This window comes from Aphis gossypii, chromosome 3 (genome assembly GCF_020184175.1).
Source record: "Aphis gossypii isolate Hap1 chromosome 3, ASM2018417v2, whole genome shotgun sequence".
NCBI lineage: Eukaryota > Metazoa > Arthropoda > Insecta > Hemiptera > Aphididae > Aphis > Aphis gossypii.
The window spans coordinates 36,902,266-36,924,062 of record NC_065532.1 but is presented as its reverse complement, the minus strand read 5'-3'; the positions used below and the strand labels follow the sequence as shown (position 1 = coordinate 36,924,062).

Genomic DNA, 21,797 nt, shown 5'->3' with positions numbered 1-21,797 from the left:
AATAAACCACATAACACGTCGTGCGATAATCATAACAACAGTCAACAACTGATGTTATAGTAATACAACTGAGGTAGTGTAATATTATTAGTATTAAAATACCTGCATGATTTAGATAAAAACATAATTAAGATATACTTAAATAGATATAATATGTATATTAAATAATAAAAGAAAAAATCTTAGATAAAATATTTTGTCGTAGACTGTAGATTATCGTGATAATCGGTCTTATGTATTTTTTCGGTATCATTAGTGCGTAGTGGTTTATAGAATAGTATATTATTATCTACGATATTCAACGATTTCTTTTTATAAAAAAATCTAAAAATTTTTTTTTTTAATTGGTCATTGATCTTGATTATAAAGTTAAAATGCAAAAGATTAGTTAAGAACAGTTATTAAAAATTATATATATTTTTTTAATGTCGGGATAAATATTGGCTTGGGGGGGGGTTTAGCAAACCGAGCCCTCCCTCAATTTCCGTATTTGGCAGCAGTGGCACAGCGGGTATGTGCGCTAACAACCGGACGTAGGCTGTTTGTCCTGCATGGTCAACTGTATGGTCTCCATGAGTCGGTCGATGATCGCCGTCTGGTCGGCCGACCGCTGTCTGAGCACCGTGAGTTCGTTTTTGTGTCGGTCGATGTCGCCGGCCGCTCGGCACTGAGTGTCGGACAGACGGCGGTTGAAGTCGGCCAGGCTGGTGGTGAGTTCGCTGTGCTGTTCGTACAGTCGCTGTCCCTCGCAGTCCACCCGGCTGACTTCGGTCCGCAGCCAGTTGAGCCTGTACAGCAGCTTCTTGATGGCCGACTGCTGCGCTCCGTCGTCTTCGTCGGCAGTGGCCGTCGCGGCGTTATCGTCGTCGGCAACGGGACCGGATGCACGCCCGGCCGGACGTCCGTCGCCGCCCTCGGCAGCCGTCATGGCCCCGGCGACCGCCGTCCGTCGCATTATCATCCGCTTCAGATATTCGTCGGGTTCCGACTGGTACTTGTGCCAGCTGAACACCGGCATTGCTTCCCGCAGGAAGTCCAGAGCCACCGTGGCCCGGTTCAGCGTCCGGTCGTACAGGTACGCGTATTTTTCGCAAAGCGCCATCTGCTCCTTGGCCAAACCGTCGCTGATGTGTTCCGTGCGACTTTCGAACACGTCCGACACGAACGTCCTGAAGTCGTCCACCATGCTGTCCGACAACTTCATCATCAGCTCTGCTCGGTCGCACGTGTACAGCGACACCTGCAGCGAGGGAGAAACTAAAATTTACATTTTTTCATACCACACGATTTATGTATACTAAACTCTGTTGTATCTGCACCGTCAAAGGGTCCCCCCCAATCTTTTAAAGTGTATTTTATGAGTCGTATGTGAATAATATGTAATATATTGTATACAGGTCGTCATCATAGGCGTAAAAAGGTAACTTCCTCCTCAAAAAAATTAACGGAGCAATGTCCCCCTTGATATTTTGTAAATGTATTTAAAAAATATTATCAAAAAGCTATTTTGAATATGTAAGAATTATTTTTTCTAGAAAACTGAAAAATATAATGTTTGAAAAAAACCTTTTTAATCGATTAACTATAGAAATAAAAAATGAATTGATCAATCAAATTGTATTTATTAAGTATATTTAGTCTCTAAGTATCTTTAAGTATATAGTATATTGACATAAAATAAAGTTTACTCATACACTATACAATATGCTATAGTACGTTATTAATCTATATGTACATAGTTAACAGTTAGTATTTAAATATTATGTTATGGGCAAGATTCGGTCCAACCTCAGAAATACCCAAGTGAAATGCGACTTACGATAATCGGTCAAGAGATGCGATTATATGAATTAATCAAAAATACAATGAAGAAAAACTGTAAAAAACAGTTAAGCCATTACACACTTTTTAATTTCGTACTACATACAATTGTAGTCCTATTGCGCAGTTCAGTACGTATATTATTGTTATTATACATAATACTTATTTTATATTATAGAGCGGGCTGATTGATGATTCACCAACCATGCTCACTCCAATTTTAGCATTTAACAACGCATTTATCAAATTACTCGAGTCTACTTAAGTTGTTCTATCATTTAAAAGTATTTCCCGCAGTAGCGGTATATAATCATTTATATATTTTTTTTTATGAAAACCACTTTTTATTCATAATAATTTCATATAAATAGAAATTCAACTCAATAGTTTTTGAGTAATTACATTCTATGTAGTACCTATGAATAGTAATCCTTAATATAATAGTTTTACGTCAAACATTATATAATACTTTTATTTTAAAAGGAATTTGTATTGCTACTCAGCACTCTCCAATAAATAGTATGAAAAATGTAAATAAAAATATAGAATGGTACAAATACAATACTCATTTAAATTGAGTATAATTTTCTACAGGTGTCGAACGAATGTTTTGCAGTTTACATTGGATGATTCAATATTGTCTTACGAATCGAAAGGTAAAAATGGTGTAATATACTTTGAGTATTTTCCTACTTAAAAACACGATAAATTTATTATAAAATGAAAAAAAGCGAACGAGCATGTCTGGTAATTAACTTGGTAATATGTTAGATGTATAGGTAAGTACATGTATTGTATATAAAATCAATATTACGAGGATTAATTAGTTGGCTAAGACACATGTAATTAGGTCATCTTAAGGGTTATGCATAGGCAATTACTTCTATAGATATAAATACAAACTATATCATTTAATAATAATAGTATACATAATTTAATTACTTTTTGATGATAATATGTTCGACTATTTTGTCATAGTTAATAAAGGTTTATTGATTATTTTATATTATTATCTACAAACCTTGATAATTAATTATGATGTATAAAATTTAAGGATATAAATGAAAATAATAAAAGCTAACATGCATCATATAATTTCTTTTTCCTGTAGGCCCAAAAAATTTGGAAAAATTAGAAAATATTACAATGCATTTTTGAAAATTTCCATTGAAAATTAAAAAATTATTTTAACTGTACAAAGAATTTAAAAATATAAAAATTCACAGTTGAAAAAATATTATTTTAAGTTAAAACAATAATTTTCGTATTAAAACTATAATATTGTAAACTACAAAGTACGGACAAACGCCATTAAATTGAAACTGTTTTAGCTTCAAAATAAATCGAACATTGAATTCTGATTACCCTATTTATCATTTTCATCATAAAAATTCACAAATTGTAAAAAGAATTAAAATTAGAATAAGAAGAAAATAGAATATTAGAATATTAGTTAATATGTTATGTTATTTTCAGTAAAATTCTTATTGAATACGGATATATAATTGCTTTAAAAATATTATAATTATGTATTTGGGCTTATTTATTTTTAAATTTTAATAATATAAGTGGCTATTATATTATATTATGTTTTTTCACCCAAAAAACTTTTTTTTAGTAAACTTTCCAATTTTCCCGGAAAAAGCTTGTATTTTATAGTTTTATTTGAAAAACGTTTTTTCCGGAAATGTTAACCCTTATAATATTAAATGTGGTTATGTCGATAAAATTATTACCATTTATAAAGCATATTACAGTATTATGATACAAAATATGTATAATTTTAATCACGTAAAAATGTAATGTGGTTATAATGGTTACATCCATAAAATACCAGATGGTGGCGGAGTTGGGGGGGGGGTCGGACTCCACGAACCCCTTTAAATATGTCACTACAACTGCAGTACCTACATCAAAAATTTTAATGTAATTTATGAACATAAAAACTATTTGGATGCACAGAAATTGCGTGCCAAAACTACAGGTATAGACGAACCTTTTTGAACGAATTCCGTATTTTATTTATATTCTATAAATAGTATTTTGTCTTTTTATTTTTCTTCGTTTTTCTAAAACAGATACTCTTATTAATATTATAGTATCGGTTTGCATATTTTTTAAAACTTCTAAAAATTTGTATGTTATTTAGATGAGGAGAATCAACAATTTGTTAAATTTCGAATGAAAAGATTCGCAAGCGTTGGTGGTACTTTGTAAGTTTGAACTTTTTCTGTCGACAACTTCGGAGGAAATATTGAATCATGCTATATACTATGTTATCTTATAATAATATAGTGTATAGTTTGTAATCCATGATTACAGGGACATCAATATTGTCCCTAATATTTTTATTGAAAATATTATAAAAGTACAAACAACTCACTAAAAATGAGTTATCATAGTATAATAATATTATGTTAATGATAAATATTTAAATTATTATTATTTTTTAATTTAAAATTATTATTCAAGTTAAAAATAAATTTGGAAACCCCCGATAACTTCAAAAAAATTGTTAAGTGAAAAAGTAACTAATACGTAACACGAATTTCGTTCGGGACGCAATTCGTTCAAAAATATTCGTTTACCTGACTTGGTACGCAATTGGTGTGCCACCAAACTATTTATGCCTAACAATAATATACACATGTCTTGTTGACATACTATTTTGATTATAAAAATTATTTAATTTTATTGTTAATTCACAGACAAATTTTCTTTGCCTAGGTCATTGGGTGGAATCACGTTTAACATTTTTATAAATACCTATCTAACTCGAATAAAATTTTTGAAAATGAATAAATTTGTTAATTGTCAATAATAAATAATTGATTTATAATTGTATGTATAAACAATATAAATCGAATGACAAAGTAAATATGTTTAAAAAATCATAAGTTAAGGATCGAAAAACGGGATTCCATAAAATCTAAGTATGTATAAAAACAATTATTTTTTATTGACATTTTAATTTCAAATTTGGATGAAATTTCAAATTACTTATTTAAACGATAAATAATGATGTTAATTATTTAGTTTTATAATTTTAAAATATTATTTGTAGAAACTTAAAACTTTTTCGTATATTTTATTGTATTATGAATTATATTAAACGTAATGATATTTTTGATTTATTTTCGGATAATATTTACTTATATTATAAATATATTTTTATGTTTTACGACAGGTACTTATAAAATTAAATTTCGTGTTGTATAAATTTTTATAATATGGTATTATAAATGTATAATTTTGTAATAATTAAATACGCATTATCTTAAAAAAAATATATCTATACATATGTATAATATATTATTATTAATATCTATATATTTACCAAAAGTAAAATAAATAGCTCTATGGCTTTATCATAAAACATTCTATCATGAAATACACTTTGTTATATTACAAGCTGACAGACCATTTCCGCTCAGAATCATTTTTAGTATATACAATAATATAACATCATTGAATTCAATAAATGTAATTTAATAGAAGACATAACACACAATTCATTCATAACAGTTACCCGCTCGACACATAATCTACAGCAGAGTGGTGCCCTATTCCTTTTTTTAAATCGAGTGTACTAAAAATATCGGAGGTATTTATTAATTATTATTTTCAGGCGTTTTGATAAAAAAAAATATGAAGTTTGTAGATTCTTGATGCTGAACAAGTGAATAATTGTTACGAATCGTAAATAATCGAACGATTTAATACTGATATTGTACCTATCGTTTTATGTTAATTATATTTATTTATTATTTTTATCGGTTTCGCTTTATTGTATATATATACATCATACGATATAATACGTAGTTAATACGATATTGGTATTTTTATATGTATAATATCTCATATTTAGCATAATAATAATACGCATTGTAATTATTATACATCATGGTTAAAGAATAAAAATGATACAATAGCGAAGTATTAATTAATTCTCGTTTTTCATATATATTTTTTTCATTCGTATAACACACGTGTAACATTCAATAATCTGTAAGTATATAACTGGAAATAAATACTGTTGTTAATTATAATTTATATTATTGCTATTAACTGCAGATTGTTGATATTATTACAGCATATATTTATAAAAAGGTCATTTAAATTTATGTAAAAACAATTCGTAACTGAATAAACTGACCAACACACGGTATTCATAATTCATTTACATAGTATACTTATAAACAAGTTACAAGCATACTTAATTTTAAAGTTAAACTGTTGTAGCAATGTACAAAATGAAAATTCGACGAATTTTAAATGACAGAATAATAATAAAAAAAAAAAACATTTGCATATAACAACTGCTGCAGTGAATTAATAACGCTCAATAGAATAATGTTTGATGAAAGGTATATATACCGATAAATTTAGAATCGAAATGCCGTTGCGTGTGATGAAAACAAAGCCTGGACTTCATTAACAAACCTTCCGCGCCAATAAGGGTAGTCGTATTAAGCGAAAAAAATAAACGATGCGCAATATTTTTAATTTATCTTAATGAAAAAAAAACCCCGTGTACGCTTTAGAGGATTTAACGCTCTGTCGATCGTATTAACAATTTATATCGCGTAGGTATATATACTGTAGGGAAATGCAATTTAGGAAAATCGATATTCGCGCTATATACACCGTCCTGTAGTGTTCTCTTGTTTAGAGAAATCAAAGCGATTAGGTCAGTTATTGCATTTAACTGCAACAACGATAATGTGAGACTTTAAAAAAGTCGTCCACCGTCTGCATTTTCTCTAAACTATGTATACGCGCGGTTCAAAAGAAAAACCAAATTATACCACGACTATACGTAATTGTGGGCAGTCAACCCGACACGTATAATTATATATCCACCCACCTGGAAGTAAAACTCTTGTAACGTGGTGGAGTCGTCGACGTTCTCCAGAACCTGTAACAGTTCCGGACCGACGGTCTTCTGTTCGGATTCCGTGATTACGGGAAGCGCGCAGTCTCCCAGCAATTCCCTGTAAGCCGCGTCCATCGGCCCGGGTCGTTTCTTTAGCAAGTGCTGTCCGAAATTATCTAAGCACGGGTTGCACAGTTTGGCGAACGGGTTTTTCTTCGGGGCGCTCCTTTCGCCACCTCCCCGGCACTCTCCTCCGCCACCGCCCGCCAAATGACCGTCGCGTTTTTCCTGCACCCCGTCCTCTACGCCGATCTTCTCCGGGCGCGGCAGTTCGCCGCCGTCGGTGTTGTGCGAGTCTCCGACGTCGTCCCGGTCGTCGAGGTTTACCGTCGTTTCTTCGTTGTCCAGCTGATCTTCGTAGTCTTCGCCGTATTCGAATTCGTCATCACCGTCCTCGTACTTCGTCTGAGCGGCTCTGCTACAGTTGCTCGTCTGCCAACACTCGACCCCACCGCTGTTGCGGCCGTGACCGCTGCAAGGATTTACGTACCGACTTAACGACACCAGGGGACCCGGCGGCGGATCCTTCGCGAACGGACCGTTAATCCTCCCTTGGGCCATCATGTACTGCAACAGTTGCAGGTACTTAAGCTCGTTCGCGCCTCGGTTCTCCGCAGTCAACTTCAACACCCATTTTTCTATCGTCAGTGCCAACTCGGGATCTCGTATTCCAACAATCTGATTGGAAATATCGTTGACGGCCACGTCAAAATCCATGTCGTTATACATTGTCACACTGTTTGACTAAAAAATCACCTAACGTATATAAAATAAAAAATACTCAGTTGTATGATATCTGTCCAGAATTATAGTCTACCTACGCACAGTAGACAGCGCTTTTACGTATAAAACTAAATACACTCTATAAAACCAACGTTACGCCGCAATTGTATTTATAATTTATTTTCAATTGCAAAGTACAATGTAAACAGTAGTTACTATATTTTGATGTTCGCATAAATACATAAACGCATTCATGATATTTTTTTATGAAAATAATTTTATCTAATGTTGAAATTACAATTTACAATTAATCGAGTATCCGAGGTCTGTGACTAAAAAATAACTATAACATAAATCATAATAATTATACAACTTTTATTTTTATAATGTTGACGCACTTCAGCACTTGACAACATATTAATTATACGTTTGATATATGATATATATAATAGATACAATAGGTACGTTAAGTATAATCATTTTATAATCGACTATATGTAATACAGTAATATTCTTAGATCAAGTATAACATTAATTACTAGTGGTTGGGTATTTTCATTCAAATCATAAGGGTACACCATTGAATCGAATTACTGTGAAATTAGTTCAGTTTGTTTTAGAATTTGGGACAGATTATTTGGAGAATCCATTTTAATAATACGGCTTAATATACGTTTAATAGAATTCAGCAAATTACAAAGACCTTGTGTATGTATGTTCAGGTCTATTTTAGTTATAAGTTGGTTTTGAACTTTGAACAAACTGTCTTCAGATATTATTTAGTTAATAGAGTCACCCTTTCCCTTCCATCAAATATACATAGTAGTCGGGATCAACGTATAACTCTGAATAGGAGTATAATGCTAGTATATTATTATAATATGTACAACAATATTATTATTCTCTTCGTTTCTCAGAAACATTCACCAGTCATCATATTTGCTATCCCCAGAGAGTCAATCATACTGCATTGTGGTGTATTTAAGTACAAAGAGTTGATTCAAACACAATAATAATATATTGTTTATATAAATTCTGTTTATATTATAAGAAACGTATAAAATAAACCACTCTTCTTTCTCATAAGCTTTGTATATTAAGTAACTTATCTCATAAACCGATGTAATTTATTAATAATATATTACGTCGGTGTGCGCATGAACATTTTCAAAAAAAAAATCTCCGAGAATTTAAAACCAAAATAAAAATCGAATGACAATACGCAATTATTCAAGTCGAGTAAATATTATAAAGAAGGAAGTAAAAACGAGTAATATTTGTCTAGAGTGACTAATCAATATTAATAATAATCACTCGTCGTTTTAACCGGTCGATACTCGACGAATAAATTATAACGACCAAAATACAATTGTACGGTACGACTTTTTGCCTTTACACTCGGAGAAATAGGTACCTACCTACCAACTGTGCAGGAGTCTGCAGCAGGCGCAGTTGTTGCGACAGTCGTGGGCCCCAACTCGCGCGAGCTTGAACCCTTATGATCGCGGTGGCAACAAGTTGTACCTTATCGTCGACGATCGGCCGGGCGGTGTCAGCAACGTGGGACAAGTGTGACGACGACGACGACGAGTGGGCAGGAGGTGGATTCTCGGTAAAAAAATAAAAATACAAAGTGTGCGTTCGCGTATTGTTTGGTGGACGGCGGCGGGACGTGGCCCGCGCGCGCGCGCAACCCGGCCGGCGACGGATACCCGCCTCTTCGAGCGTGATCACCCGTAGTTACCTACGGGCAACGGCGGTGGGGGGATGTGTACAGAGAGCGGAACCGGAGAGCGGTTTTATAGTGTGATCGCGCGCCGACTGCTCCGCGACGGAGTCTACGGTTACTATATACGACAGTCGAAAGACCTACGATCAACCACCACTCGCCAGTCAGTCACCGGTGCGGTGTGTGCTAGTGAGGTCGTCGTCGTCGTCGTCGTGTCAACGCTCGCCCGCGCGCCCCGTTCATTTGGCGCGTCTCTATCGCGACCGTCGTAAGCGCCGTCTGTCGAAATGACCGTTTCGGGTCCCGTTTAAAAACAACGACTTCGGCGCGTTTCCGCGACTTTTTTTTTTCCAAACGCGTGTTCCGGTCCGGCGTATTTCCCACGAAAATGTCCGCGGTCGGCCGTCTGCTGCAGCTGCCGCTGCTCCGGCTGTTGTTGGCCGCAGCGTCCGTGGTCCGAGGCGGATCTGCCGCGTACTGCGACGAAAACTTGTTCCCGGAAGTCGATGACGCACAGCGGCAGTACTCCGGCGTCCGGTTCACCAAGGAACTCAGCGCCACCGAGTACGGGCCGCTCAACTCGTTCAAGACGCTTCACTGTTGCGGCGAGAGATACCTCAGTCTCGAATGGTAAGTAATCCCGCTCGAGTATCTCCCTCACCCCCCCCCCCTCCGGATGGTCCTTGTTCTGATCTGTGCCACCTCCCGGCCCCCAAATCATATACGGCGGTGCGTGTTATATAACGCCGTCTGTCTAATAATAGAACCTATACGTCTTGTCCGTGTCGATTTTCTTCGACTATATTAAATTATTGTCATATTATACCAATTCAGTGGCGGCGCTAACTATTTGAAGCGAATTGTAAATTTTTTTCTATTTTTACCGCCATTCCTCCTTTATTGCGCCAAAATGATAATATATAATAATTTATTAGATCAGAGTATTTATAATATTTGTCATGACAGTTATTATAGTGCTGAGGTGTTACAATAATTATTATTATTATTTTTTTTTTTTGTTATTTATTCTTCACGAAGATAATGGGCCCCGCCGAACGTGCTCGTGTGGGGCCCATAATTATACCACCCACCTAATTGGACATGAAGCGATTGTTTCAAATTGTTTTATATCCCGCCGCCACTGAATTACCATCTGAACATACCTGCTGTGAACACTCCAGACGATCGTACGTCGAGCGTAAGACGTTTGTAGTTATTATACATAACATACGATAAAGTTCATACACTATATATATATTATATATTATGCACCTCGAACGCGCACCTGTAAATTTATATTAATATATGCGAGTAATTAACGAATTAAAACGAGACCGTGTAAATTCGGCGTAATGATTATATTGATTGACGGTACCGTGAATTTAATGGGTATACAGACATAATATAATAGGTGTACTACGGAGACCTTCTCACGCAGTTTTTTAATTCACAGTGCACGTGGACCGATCTTATAAATAAATAAATTATATATATATATATGTGTGTGTTGGCGAAAAAGCCGGTATGAATGGACGTCGACGAGTATATTGTTGTGTTGGTTTTTATTTTTGCGTACACGATATATAGTGGCGCAGTGGCGTCTTGCATTGTACATGGCTTCTTGGTAGGTAGCTGGTACGCTGAAATAATAATCGACCATTATTATTTTCCAACTACCCTGCAAAAGAGAAATACAGATCGCTATATATACATAGCTATTTTCTCGGCGCTCCATTGTATATTCAATATTGTTCTCAGAAAAAATGATGGTCTTTATTCTTTGCTTGTATATTATTATTCTTGTACGGCGTTACCTTCGTGAAATTCCGTGTATTTTCAATAAAATCAATACGTAAAAAAAATATACATATATTATTATACACATATAATATTATGCGTGTACAATATTCGGAGATCGGATATGTCTTTTACACGTTTATCGAACAACACGATACAGGTTTGGACAAGTTCTGACAATAATTAATACTATCAATTTAAACCATTAACGTTAAAACCTAAATTGTTTACTAGAACTCGGAATATTAAGTCTCAAGTCGACACATAGTCGACCAGAACTTTTTGGTCCCCAGTGTAATACTATAATGTGCATTAAATAGACGATATATTATATATTATTAATTAATACACGATATGTTCCTGCAAGCTCAACTAGTGTATGGGCTATTAAACTTTAACTAAAAAAAATATTTTTAATTTGAACAACTTGATTGAAGAGCCATCAATTTATGACACTGTCGTCAAATAAGCGATGTACAAATTATTATTGTGTAGAACGATGTAAACCAAAACCTATTAACCTTTGTTGTTGATGTTCTTTTTTTGTTCAATAATAAATAAAATTAGATTATAAATAGGTATTAAATAATATTATTTTTATTACTTTAACTATGTATTATAGTACATATTATGCCATATTGCCATTTACATCCTGTTTATCTTTTTCTAACAAAATTAAAAATGATAATGAATAAAATCTATTGTTTTTTTTTTTATATATACCTGTAATCAGGATAATGTTCTATCGCTAGTAGAGAATACAACAATTTTATTTTAAGTATCTACTGCAGCACAGTTGAAGAGTGGACGCAGCTATTGATTTATTTTAATTCTCTAAATACAATATGCATGTGTCTCGTTGACGATTACATAGAATTTACTGCATGAAAGTTTACCAAAATAATTCTCAATTAAATGTATTTAACTATGTAAATTTTAATTTGCAGTAAATATTCAATACAGTCTTTACAACTAGGTATACTTTTATAGTTGTATATATGTGTATTGATATGTTATTCATAACATTTTTCATCTTACCGTTTTTTTATACAATCATTTTAACAGTATGTACAACGAATTTAACAGATCTCTATATAATGTGTATAGATAGTTAAATTTGCCTTAAAATTCTCAGCGTCTGTTAATACTCTTATTTAGGTACACCACAAAAATAATATTAGTTGAATATTTACATACAACATATTATGATAATATAGATTAGGTTAGGTATTATAATTATTACCATAATGTATTTTATCCATCAATTAGATACCCACGTATTAAATGTTGTTTTCTGAACTAATTAGTGTCTTAAAATGACTAGTATAGGAAGGGGATAGGGAGTTACTTAAAGATGAATTCAATGATTTATACAACATGTGTTGGTGTTTTACTAAAAACATTATTAATTATTGTAAACAATTATACAAAATTTAAATTATTTAATAGTTCTGTTATCGGAAAATTTCACATACATGCATAATACTTATACCGGCGATACCTATTGGTATTTATTATAACATACATTTAAAAATATAAAGAATATTACTAATTAATATAATATTAAGATATAGGTACCTGGTATTGATAGATTTTTTAATTTTGTTGAAGTTTTTAATTTTTAAACGCTCAGGAAAAATTGTTTTAACCCTAAAGTTGTTACCTTTAATATTACTGCTTCCAGTTTCTGTTAAAATTATACTTTTTGTTATAAAAATATAAAGAGAACAACATTTTTTTGACATCGGCTTTATATACATATTTATTAATTATATTAGGTATATTAAAATCACACAGTAAGAATTTAAAAAAAATTAAAATAGGTTTATTATTATTGCGATATACTTATCTATAGCTATAAGAGTGTATGCTTTACGTAAATTATATCTCTACAACCAATATTTCATATGGACACATATTATAAATATATATAATATATATACATATTAAAATATACCCAGTAAAATAGTTTAGTTATTCAACTATAGCCTGCATGTAAGTATTTTATTCAATGTGCAGTGCATATATTGCAACATTTGCAATAAAATATTTCTTAAAGCTTAATATAAAATATAGTTTTTTCTAACTGGGAATTTCTGTTGTATTAATTTCTTAGATGTTGATAAAAGAAAAAGAAATTGAACAAGTATTTTGAAACAATTTCGTGTACTTATAATATGTTTTAATTTAGATTATCGTATGGACTAAAGTTATAAAGCTGTAACTGATGTTACTGAAAACAAATTTTAGCGAGCCAAGGGTCAAAAATGTTTTATAACATACTTACGCCTTTTGTACATAATCTTTTAGCCAATATATTTCTAGTCACATATTTTTACTTTTAAAAGAATTTCGAACCTCTGAACCCCCCGGGTAGTACAACTACGGTCTTGTAGAGTTGGAAAAAATGTAATTCAACAGTTTTGCAATTTTTTTTTAAAATACAAATGTATTTTAAGTTCATAAAATAAATGTTTTTAATAATTATTTATTGAATGCAATATTTAGAAATTAGTACTATAATGTATTTAATGAAGTGTAAAAGTTTTTTTATTATATTATGAGTTAGGTACCTATGTTACATAAGGTACCTTCCTATACACAAAAATAACACCCATGACTTTTAAAATGAAACCCTCTAAAACCAATCATCCATTTTCGAGTATAAAATGCGTCTAATTGATTTTTTTAGCATCCCCTGCACACTAGCCAATTATTATATTTAAATCACTTAAATTAATTTCGTGTAAACAAATCAAGAGAAATTTTAAGTAAGTTATATGAATTTTTAAATTGTAATTTTTTATGTACCTAACCTAGCCATCTTATGACTAGCATACAAATTCTATTTTAAGTATCGTAAAATTCAACATACAAATTACTTACATGTTACACAGATAATATACTTACCTTCAATATACAATGATGATTAATTCAAACTAAATTAATTTTGTGTAATACAATTTGCCATGTTGTATGTTATTAACTTTGTAAGACGGAGACACAACATACGATTATTAATATTTAATTCTATAAGCTAAATGTTATCTAAATTATATTATAGCACTATATACTTTATCGATTTAATTCATATCATAAACTTTGTTTGGTAGTGTTAAGAGAATTTTTCATACAAATGTGTATTGCTCCTTCACGTCTTTCTTATTTCTTTTATAAAAAATATTAAATTCAATATTAAAAATGAATTTTGTTGGCTTATATAATATAGTATACTTATACTACGTCTGTATGTTTATAAGCAACATGTATAAAATGACTGAAATATTATTATATTTCTGACTATTTTCCCAGAATACTTTGTGTTTGGCGTGTTCGTTCACAGGCATAAAAACTTATAGACGTGGCTTCCGACGAAACTGAATAAGAATATATGCTATATATGTTGTATATAGGTACGCTTGTTGTATAATAATGCTTATTATAATAAATGGAATGATACAGATAATATATTTTTTTTAATAGCAAAGTAAGAAAATTGTTTGTCATCCCTAGTGAATGAATAGTTAGTAATATTTCATGTTACAAGTTTCAATCAGCGTCTAATAATGTGTTCAATTTTTCTGGATATACCTATTGTGTAATATATAGTTACATTTTCACCTAGATTACCTACATCATTACATATTATATTATATTATTATATACATAATTTTTAAAGCATAGGTAAGATTGTTGTGTTATTTTAAACATAAATTATTATATTAATACATTTATTAAATTAGTATCCGTGTAATGATTATGTACAATGTCCTGTGGAATTAAAAGAATATCTTATTAGGTAATCAGTTTAATTTTGATAAACTATAAACCCAACCATCCGCTGACCATTTTTACAAAATATCATAATAATTTGCACGATGAAATTAGTTTCTCATTACAACTAGTAATAGTAAGTAATTATAGCATAAATAATTAAGTTGATTATTCCTACATTCATAGGTATATTAAGTATATATCTACGATTTTTCAAATTTGGAATAAAAATCTCCGAATTACAATATAATCATCATACTCGGTATTTTTTTTATTGAGAATGATTGAATAAATATTTTGTAAACGTTTAATAAATACAACATTATTTATATTGCATGTATTATATAAATATCTGCTGTTACTTATGAAATTTTTAAAGTTTTGCCAAATACATTATACGAACGATTATAAATAATGCTTAAATAATATATAATTACTCCATCGAAGAATAACGTTATACATGCATAAAATATTTTGAATTTTTGATAAGTTGCACAAAAAGTTGAATTATTAAATAGTAAGTAGTAACTAATTAATACGCAGTTTTTCTATATAGTGTTATCAATTATTGAGTTAAAAATATCAGAAATATTTATTTTGCCACTTATTATGGGACAAAGTTCTATTAATCTTTTTTTTCATCGTCCTCATTTCCCGAGTTTTGAAATAATGCGTTACGGCGTATAATAAAGCTAACATGCAAATTGTGTTAATAATGTACACAAATTAAAAATTTGCAAATTCCTACCAAATAAAGGTATTTTTAAATTGTAACAAAATAACAAAATCTCATTTGAGAATAAATCACTGTATTCTACATATGAATATTCAGTGTCGTTAAAATTGCATAATATGTACTTTTGATATTTTAGGTAGTTGTATACTTATTTCATTATTGTTTGAATAAAACATAAGGAAATTTTAATTTAATTTTCTTACAAGCAACAATTTTATCATACATTGGTAAGTATACCTGCAGTATAAGTAGTTTGTGAAACATTCAATTTCTTACAGTTACTATTTTTAGAATTACAACAAAAACCTGGAGCGATTTTGTTAAAAAAATTGTTTTTTGTATATACCTATTCTAGTTATTTTTTTTCCTAATTCGATTAAAAAGTACTAAAAATCTTTTACTTTTGTCCCTCCTAAGCTAGATGCAATTTCATATCAAAATTAAAACCTTGCAGTTAAAGATTGGAGCTTTTTAGATCTAAAAATTAATAAATAAAAGCATATTTGTTGCAAAAATCAATATTATGTCTTCTATTCTTATACTATCTTCTGAGGATCTAAAAGAGGCGCCCATTAAAACACATAATTTAATTGTTCTATTTTATGACACTCATTTTTCCTATATTAATTAATATTGTTCAATTGATGATTTTCATTGATGAATCTATGATTCATAAAATATGCTTTGAATGATCAAAGTGCATGTTCAAAATTAGATTCATCCTCACGGGGAAATATAATGTAATAAATTAATATAACACAAGCCAACCAAAATTTAATTTAAAAGTGGTTCAAAATTTATGAAAATAAGATCGACGTCAGAATAATTATAGGAATCGTTGTCATTTATAAAATCTAGATATGTAAAATCTTAAGTGTATTTATACCTAGTTTATATTATGTTTAATATGTGTTCAACAATAAATAACTTAATATTGAACCAAAATCTTATGGATAATACATATTCTTTTATGTTCATGCATTTATTGTTTTTCAGACTTTATATTTTATGACCTATCGTGTTATGGTCACACAATTTAATAGGCTTGAAACAGTTGAAACAATGTAACTTAAATAGTGATAAAAAAAAGACACAAAAGTCTAACTTATAACAACAATAATTATAATATATATTTTTACAACCTTCCTGACATTAGTGAACCAATAAATATCTCGTACGTCAATTTATTAAGTATATATTATTGAATAAAATACATGTTTTATAGGTTAATGCTTGGTGATAATAATTTAAATTCATATAAATTTTTGTAAAAAATCTAACTATAATAAATTTATAATTTACTGAAAGTATTAATATATTTTTTAGTATATTATACAATAATAGTACATTCAGTATTCAGCGTACGTCCGGGATGATTAAAGAACAAAGTTTGTTGTAGAGATCACTTATAATTTATGAATATATGTATAGTTAACATTTTTACTCTAAATTAATTTTATGTGACATTATGTCAACCTAACTCCTGAGTAGTAACTAGTAAGTACTTATACAAGCTTAAGTGTGTTATCTGCAGACAGCAGGCTATCATAATAATATTATATTATACATTGTGTAACTTCTACGGTCCAATCATCCTACTCACCACAGATTATATGAAAAAAATTGTTAAATACTCCAGTATTATGTGTATGCGATTAAAATATGATAAAGAATTTCATATTTAGTGAAGAAAAAATAAACAAAATTTATGAAATATTTTAACTCAGGAATTTCTGTATTCTTTAATTATCATTACGTATACATTATACCTAATATTTTTAAATTATTAAGCTATATAGATCCACTATACCTAAATTTTTGAATTAGATATATGTCAATTATTTTTAGTGCATAGCTTTTATTCCACCGTTTTCAATTAATGGAAAATTATTTAAAATTATTATTTGTTTTATAATTCTATGTAAAATAAAAAATTTTATTATTTGATAGCATATATTTGTTTAACTTAAAATTAATATTAAAAAAAATTTAATTATAAGTACTAAAAGTTGACTTACTTGTAAGATATACCTACCATAAAATGTGGTTTTATATTTCAACCGTTCCAAGTTACTTTATAGCTTATGTATTTTAAAATCATTGATATTACTTACATCTTGCATTTATATTCTAAAAAATTTTGAAAAAAAATTTTAGTAAATTAAAAGTTGATCGATTTGTTTTCAATGTCGATACTATTTCTGGAGTAAGCAAAGTAGGCATTGAATTAGTATGCATTGCTTATGTAACAGTAAAATACCTATTTATTTTAACTTCAACTAACATAATTAAAAATTTGTAATTTGTTTACAATTTCGCATTATGTATGTATTTAAGTACTTTGAATTATTAATTTACTTAATAAAATGTATTTATTCATATTATTTCTCATATTCTCAGTAATACGTCCGCAGGATAACCACTAACACGATTAGTGAAATTTTTGGTTAACTTGTTATGACGTGTATTATATAACACTGACTATACCAAATTACCAAGCACATTTACTTTTAACATGTGTCATAGTTTTTATCGTTAAAATCTATGTAGGTGAACCGGCAATCTATCTGCTATCAGTAGGTATAAGTACTAGGGTACAATATTGTTTAAGATATTGAATGAAATCCGGATACCACCCACGACGTAACCCTACCATCAATAAAAAAATCGATGTAAAAACAATTTCTGCATGCATTTTTTTCAAACTTATAAAAAAACATCACTCTGACCACCACGACACTCTATACTGGCTGAATACTCGAGTGTCTGTTTATTGTGTTCTATTAAGTCTGTGAGTCTGTCGGAACAGGTATAAAACGTAGAAAAAACTTTATTCGACATCAAACGTCTATGCAATTCCGACGAGCCCAATATGGATACAACAGAAAAAAAAACAATCGGAAAACAAGTTGATCGACTGTCGTGTTTAGCGTCTCCTCCAGCTGAGCAAATTCTTTTTTTTATGGATTTATTGTCTAGATATTTTCCACGTGATTTAAACGTTCTACTTTTTCCATACCTTTCAATTGCCCGTCGGTGAACGTGTGTATATATATCTAAACATTAATCGCTCGTTTATCCAATACATTCGTATAGGTGTACTCTGTACATAATAAAACGATTGTGACAAATATCTGACACATTGCATTAATGTGATAATGTATACATTTTATTCTATGTTTCTACGAATCTAGTCGAATACCGTAATGATTTATTATCCCACTATATACCTATTGTTCAATTTCTGCTCGTCCGTTTCTAATTTATTTTTTAAGCCTTATTTTAATGAACTATGTTGAAAAAATTAATTATTACTTAAATTGAAAATTGAAAACATAGAATGGTATTATATAAATTGAACCAAATACGCTTGAACGAATCTAGTTAAACGTAGTAGGCGTACTGTGATAGTAATCGCCTTTATCTCCGTGTTTAATTTCGCTACTGGATTATAGTTTATAATAAGTTTGTGAAACAATTAATATTTTTTATATTGGTATATATATATATGAATATATATTTTATAATAACAAATAATCTGTTTTTTGATTAAACTGATTAAAGATTTAAATTAGGAGTAGCGAAAACTAATTTATATTATTCCCTTTAAAAAATCTTAAATTGTGCGCTTTTTTCGAGTATACCTATACATACGCGTTACGACTTGGTTATTTGTAGTTTTTATACACACACACACACACACACAACACACACACACACACACACATATGTATATATATATACACGAGAGATATATAAATGACATTACAAATGCGATGTAGAGTTTCTTTAGCCCGCAGCTGTCATTTATACCTACCCCTTCGATCCATCTGCCTCATTCGCCTGCCCGACATTTATGTGCAACTATGACAATAATTAGCGAACTCTCTTAGGCATTAATAATACACAATGTATATTGTATATACTGTGACGTCGTTCCCGGTATCATGGCCAACTTGTATATTATACAGCCGTACATTTACTACTCAACATTATGTGTGAGAATGTGCAACTATATACGCCATGTTACGGGTAATTAAACTGATGCATTTTCAACGTATTGTAAATAATTAAAAACTATTCTATCAATTTAAAAAGGTTTTATTTTTTATTTTAAATTTTGATTTCAAATTCCTATTTATAAAAATGGTACCTATATTATGTACTATTGATTATCCAAACGGATGAATTAACATTTATACATACATATTATCTCTTACTTTACGAAATACAAAAATAAGATAAATATCCGAGATTTTTCACAATTTATTCGGCACTCGTACATGTATATTATATTTGAGTATTTATATGAGTACTCACTATTCTTTCTAATTTATTTCATTAATTAAATAAAAAAACACTTAAAGTTAATTTAATTTATGTTGAGGTATCAAACATAGTTTTATTATTATAGAGTTAAAATATTAATAATAATAATAATACATTTGATAATATTCATTATCATATATTTTAATAAAAATATTTATTCAAACTTTAATTGTACTTATAGCAATAATGTTTAAAAGATATTTTATAGTACTGAGTAATAAGTATATGATAAAATAGTTCTAAAATATTATTTTAACAAATGGAAAACATAGTTTTGCAATATATATTTCTAAAACTTTTTATAATTTTACTTCTGGTTTAATTATTAATATAAAACTTTTTAAATCAATTAAATAAATGGCGAAACCGAAAAGTTTTAAGTGTATTGTATTAAATTAACATAAATTAAAATTTCTCAAATTAACACTTTATATAAGTATAGTGAAATTAAAGAAAAAAGTAAAACTGTGTATATTTTGTGAAATACGAACATATTTACATTTCTAGCGTGGAAAAACGGAAAAACTACTAACAACAATCAATAAATAAAGACATTTAAGGGCATTGGATGAAGTGGTTTGCTGTCAATATTAGTTAATTAGACACTCAAAACAGGAATTTGGTCGTTAGTACATTACAGCAGAACACAGACACTCAGTATTCTAAAATATTCTAATTTACAGGCAATATACGTCATGTATATATTATGAAAACAAATAAGGTACGTCTCAAGATAATAAATTTGGTCCATTGGTTAGGTTATTTACGTCCCTATAAACTCACATCGAAGTATTACGAATCATGAATCATAATAGTAGTACATAATATATTATTATTGTAAATTTGAAAGCAATGATAAATAATTCGACAGCTGTATTAAGTCTATGGTTTTATTTCGTTATACGAATGCTGATTTTTTTCGTATGTGAACGTAATTAATCATTTTTAAAAAATTTCGCCCTTCACCTGATCCATGGTTATTATTGTTTTTCTATATTTAGCTGTAGCCTGTACTCGTCTGACGTTTACACATTTAGCGAGGATGCAGTACCAAGAAACCGATTTAAAAAAATTGATTATGTACATGCATGTCAGTGTGTAGGTACTACACACCTCCCTCATTTCCGTCCATTATAATATTATCAGGCTAGAATGTCGAAAGACAAAATATTATTTATAATACAACTGACATTGATTGACGAGCCCGTGAGTGCGATGGCACCCGTTGAATAGAGTAACGAAATAAATTAGATATAGGAGATGCAAGCTATTGAGTTGAACGATCTTCGTTCTTATAATTGTTATAGGAAAACTTGCACGTGGGTCTATGTCCCGTTAATTATCATTTCTTATGTAATAAAATGGTGAAGAAAAAAAACAATAACACTATTGCCTATTAAAAAACTATTGTTATGCTTGCGCTACAGCACATAATATGTTTAGTGTATAACTTATGAATTATAATTTATAGCTTACACGCATATAGATAGTATAAAAATACATTTATAGAATTCAAGTGGACTCTATACGATTTTACTAATATATATTATTAGGGCTCGGATTTTAAAGCATATGCATCTTATTTTATATATTAGATAGAAATCTAATTTTTATACATAAATCCGTTTCATGTTATTCTGATTCCAAATAAACCAATTTATTTTTGCTTTTTTTTATGTAAATGCTTTTTTCAATTATTCTAGCTGTGGATTTTTTATATATTTATTATCGTATTTTAATAAAAATAATAAAATGAATAAGATAGGTATGTAAAAACCCAAAATGTGGAATAAACGATTATATTGGAATATTGGATTGTTGTTGTTTTCGTTATCGGGTTGTTTATTAAATATATCTATTATACATTTATACGTAAGATTGCCAATCTACATATTATTGCCTGCAGTACCTATACGGCCAGTATGCGTGTAACATCGATATTGACGATTTCA

At 30.0% G+C, this 21,797-nt stretch overlaps 2 protein-coding genes across 2 annotated transcripts in view; one reads left to right on the top strand and one right to left on the bottom strand.

The window, feature by feature from the left end:
* Positions 1-393: 393 nt before the first annotated feature.
* Positions 394-7,772, bottom strand: LOC114122090 (uncharacterized). The gene is made up of 2 exons (XM_027984648.2): positions 6,689-7,772; positions 394-1,240 (listed from the first exon to the last, which is right to left on the bottom strand). The coding sequence occupies exons 1-2, from the start codon at positions 7,484-7,486 to the stop codon at positions 521-523; spliced, it is 1,518 nt and encodes a 505-aa protein (XP_027840449.2). The 5' UTR covers positions 7,487-7,772; the 3' UTR covers positions 394-520.
* Positions 7,773-9,223: 1,451 nt separating this feature from the next.
* Positions 9,224-21,797, top strand: part of LOC114122091 (uncharacterized) — a 31,764-nt gene continuing 19,190 nt past the window's right edge. The window contains exon 1 of the mRNA XM_027984649.2: positions 9,224-9,839. Coding sequence (XP_027840450.2) covers positions 9,598-9,839 — 242 coding nt within the window. The 5' untranslated portion in view covers positions 9,224-9,597. The remainder of the gene's footprint in view (positions 9,840-21,797) is intronic.

What these genes read in the sequence shown, in the direction of transcription:
- LOC114122090 (XM_027984648.2), bottom strand. Translation starts at nt 7,486, where the DNA reads ATGTATAACGACATGGATTTTGACGTGGCCGTCAACGATATTTCCAAT. An exon ending in TACAAGAGTTTTACTTCCAG is followed by an intron (nt 1,241 to 6,688) that starts GTGGGTGGATAT and finishes CCCTCGCTGCAG; the next exon opens with GTGTCGCTGTACACGTGCGA.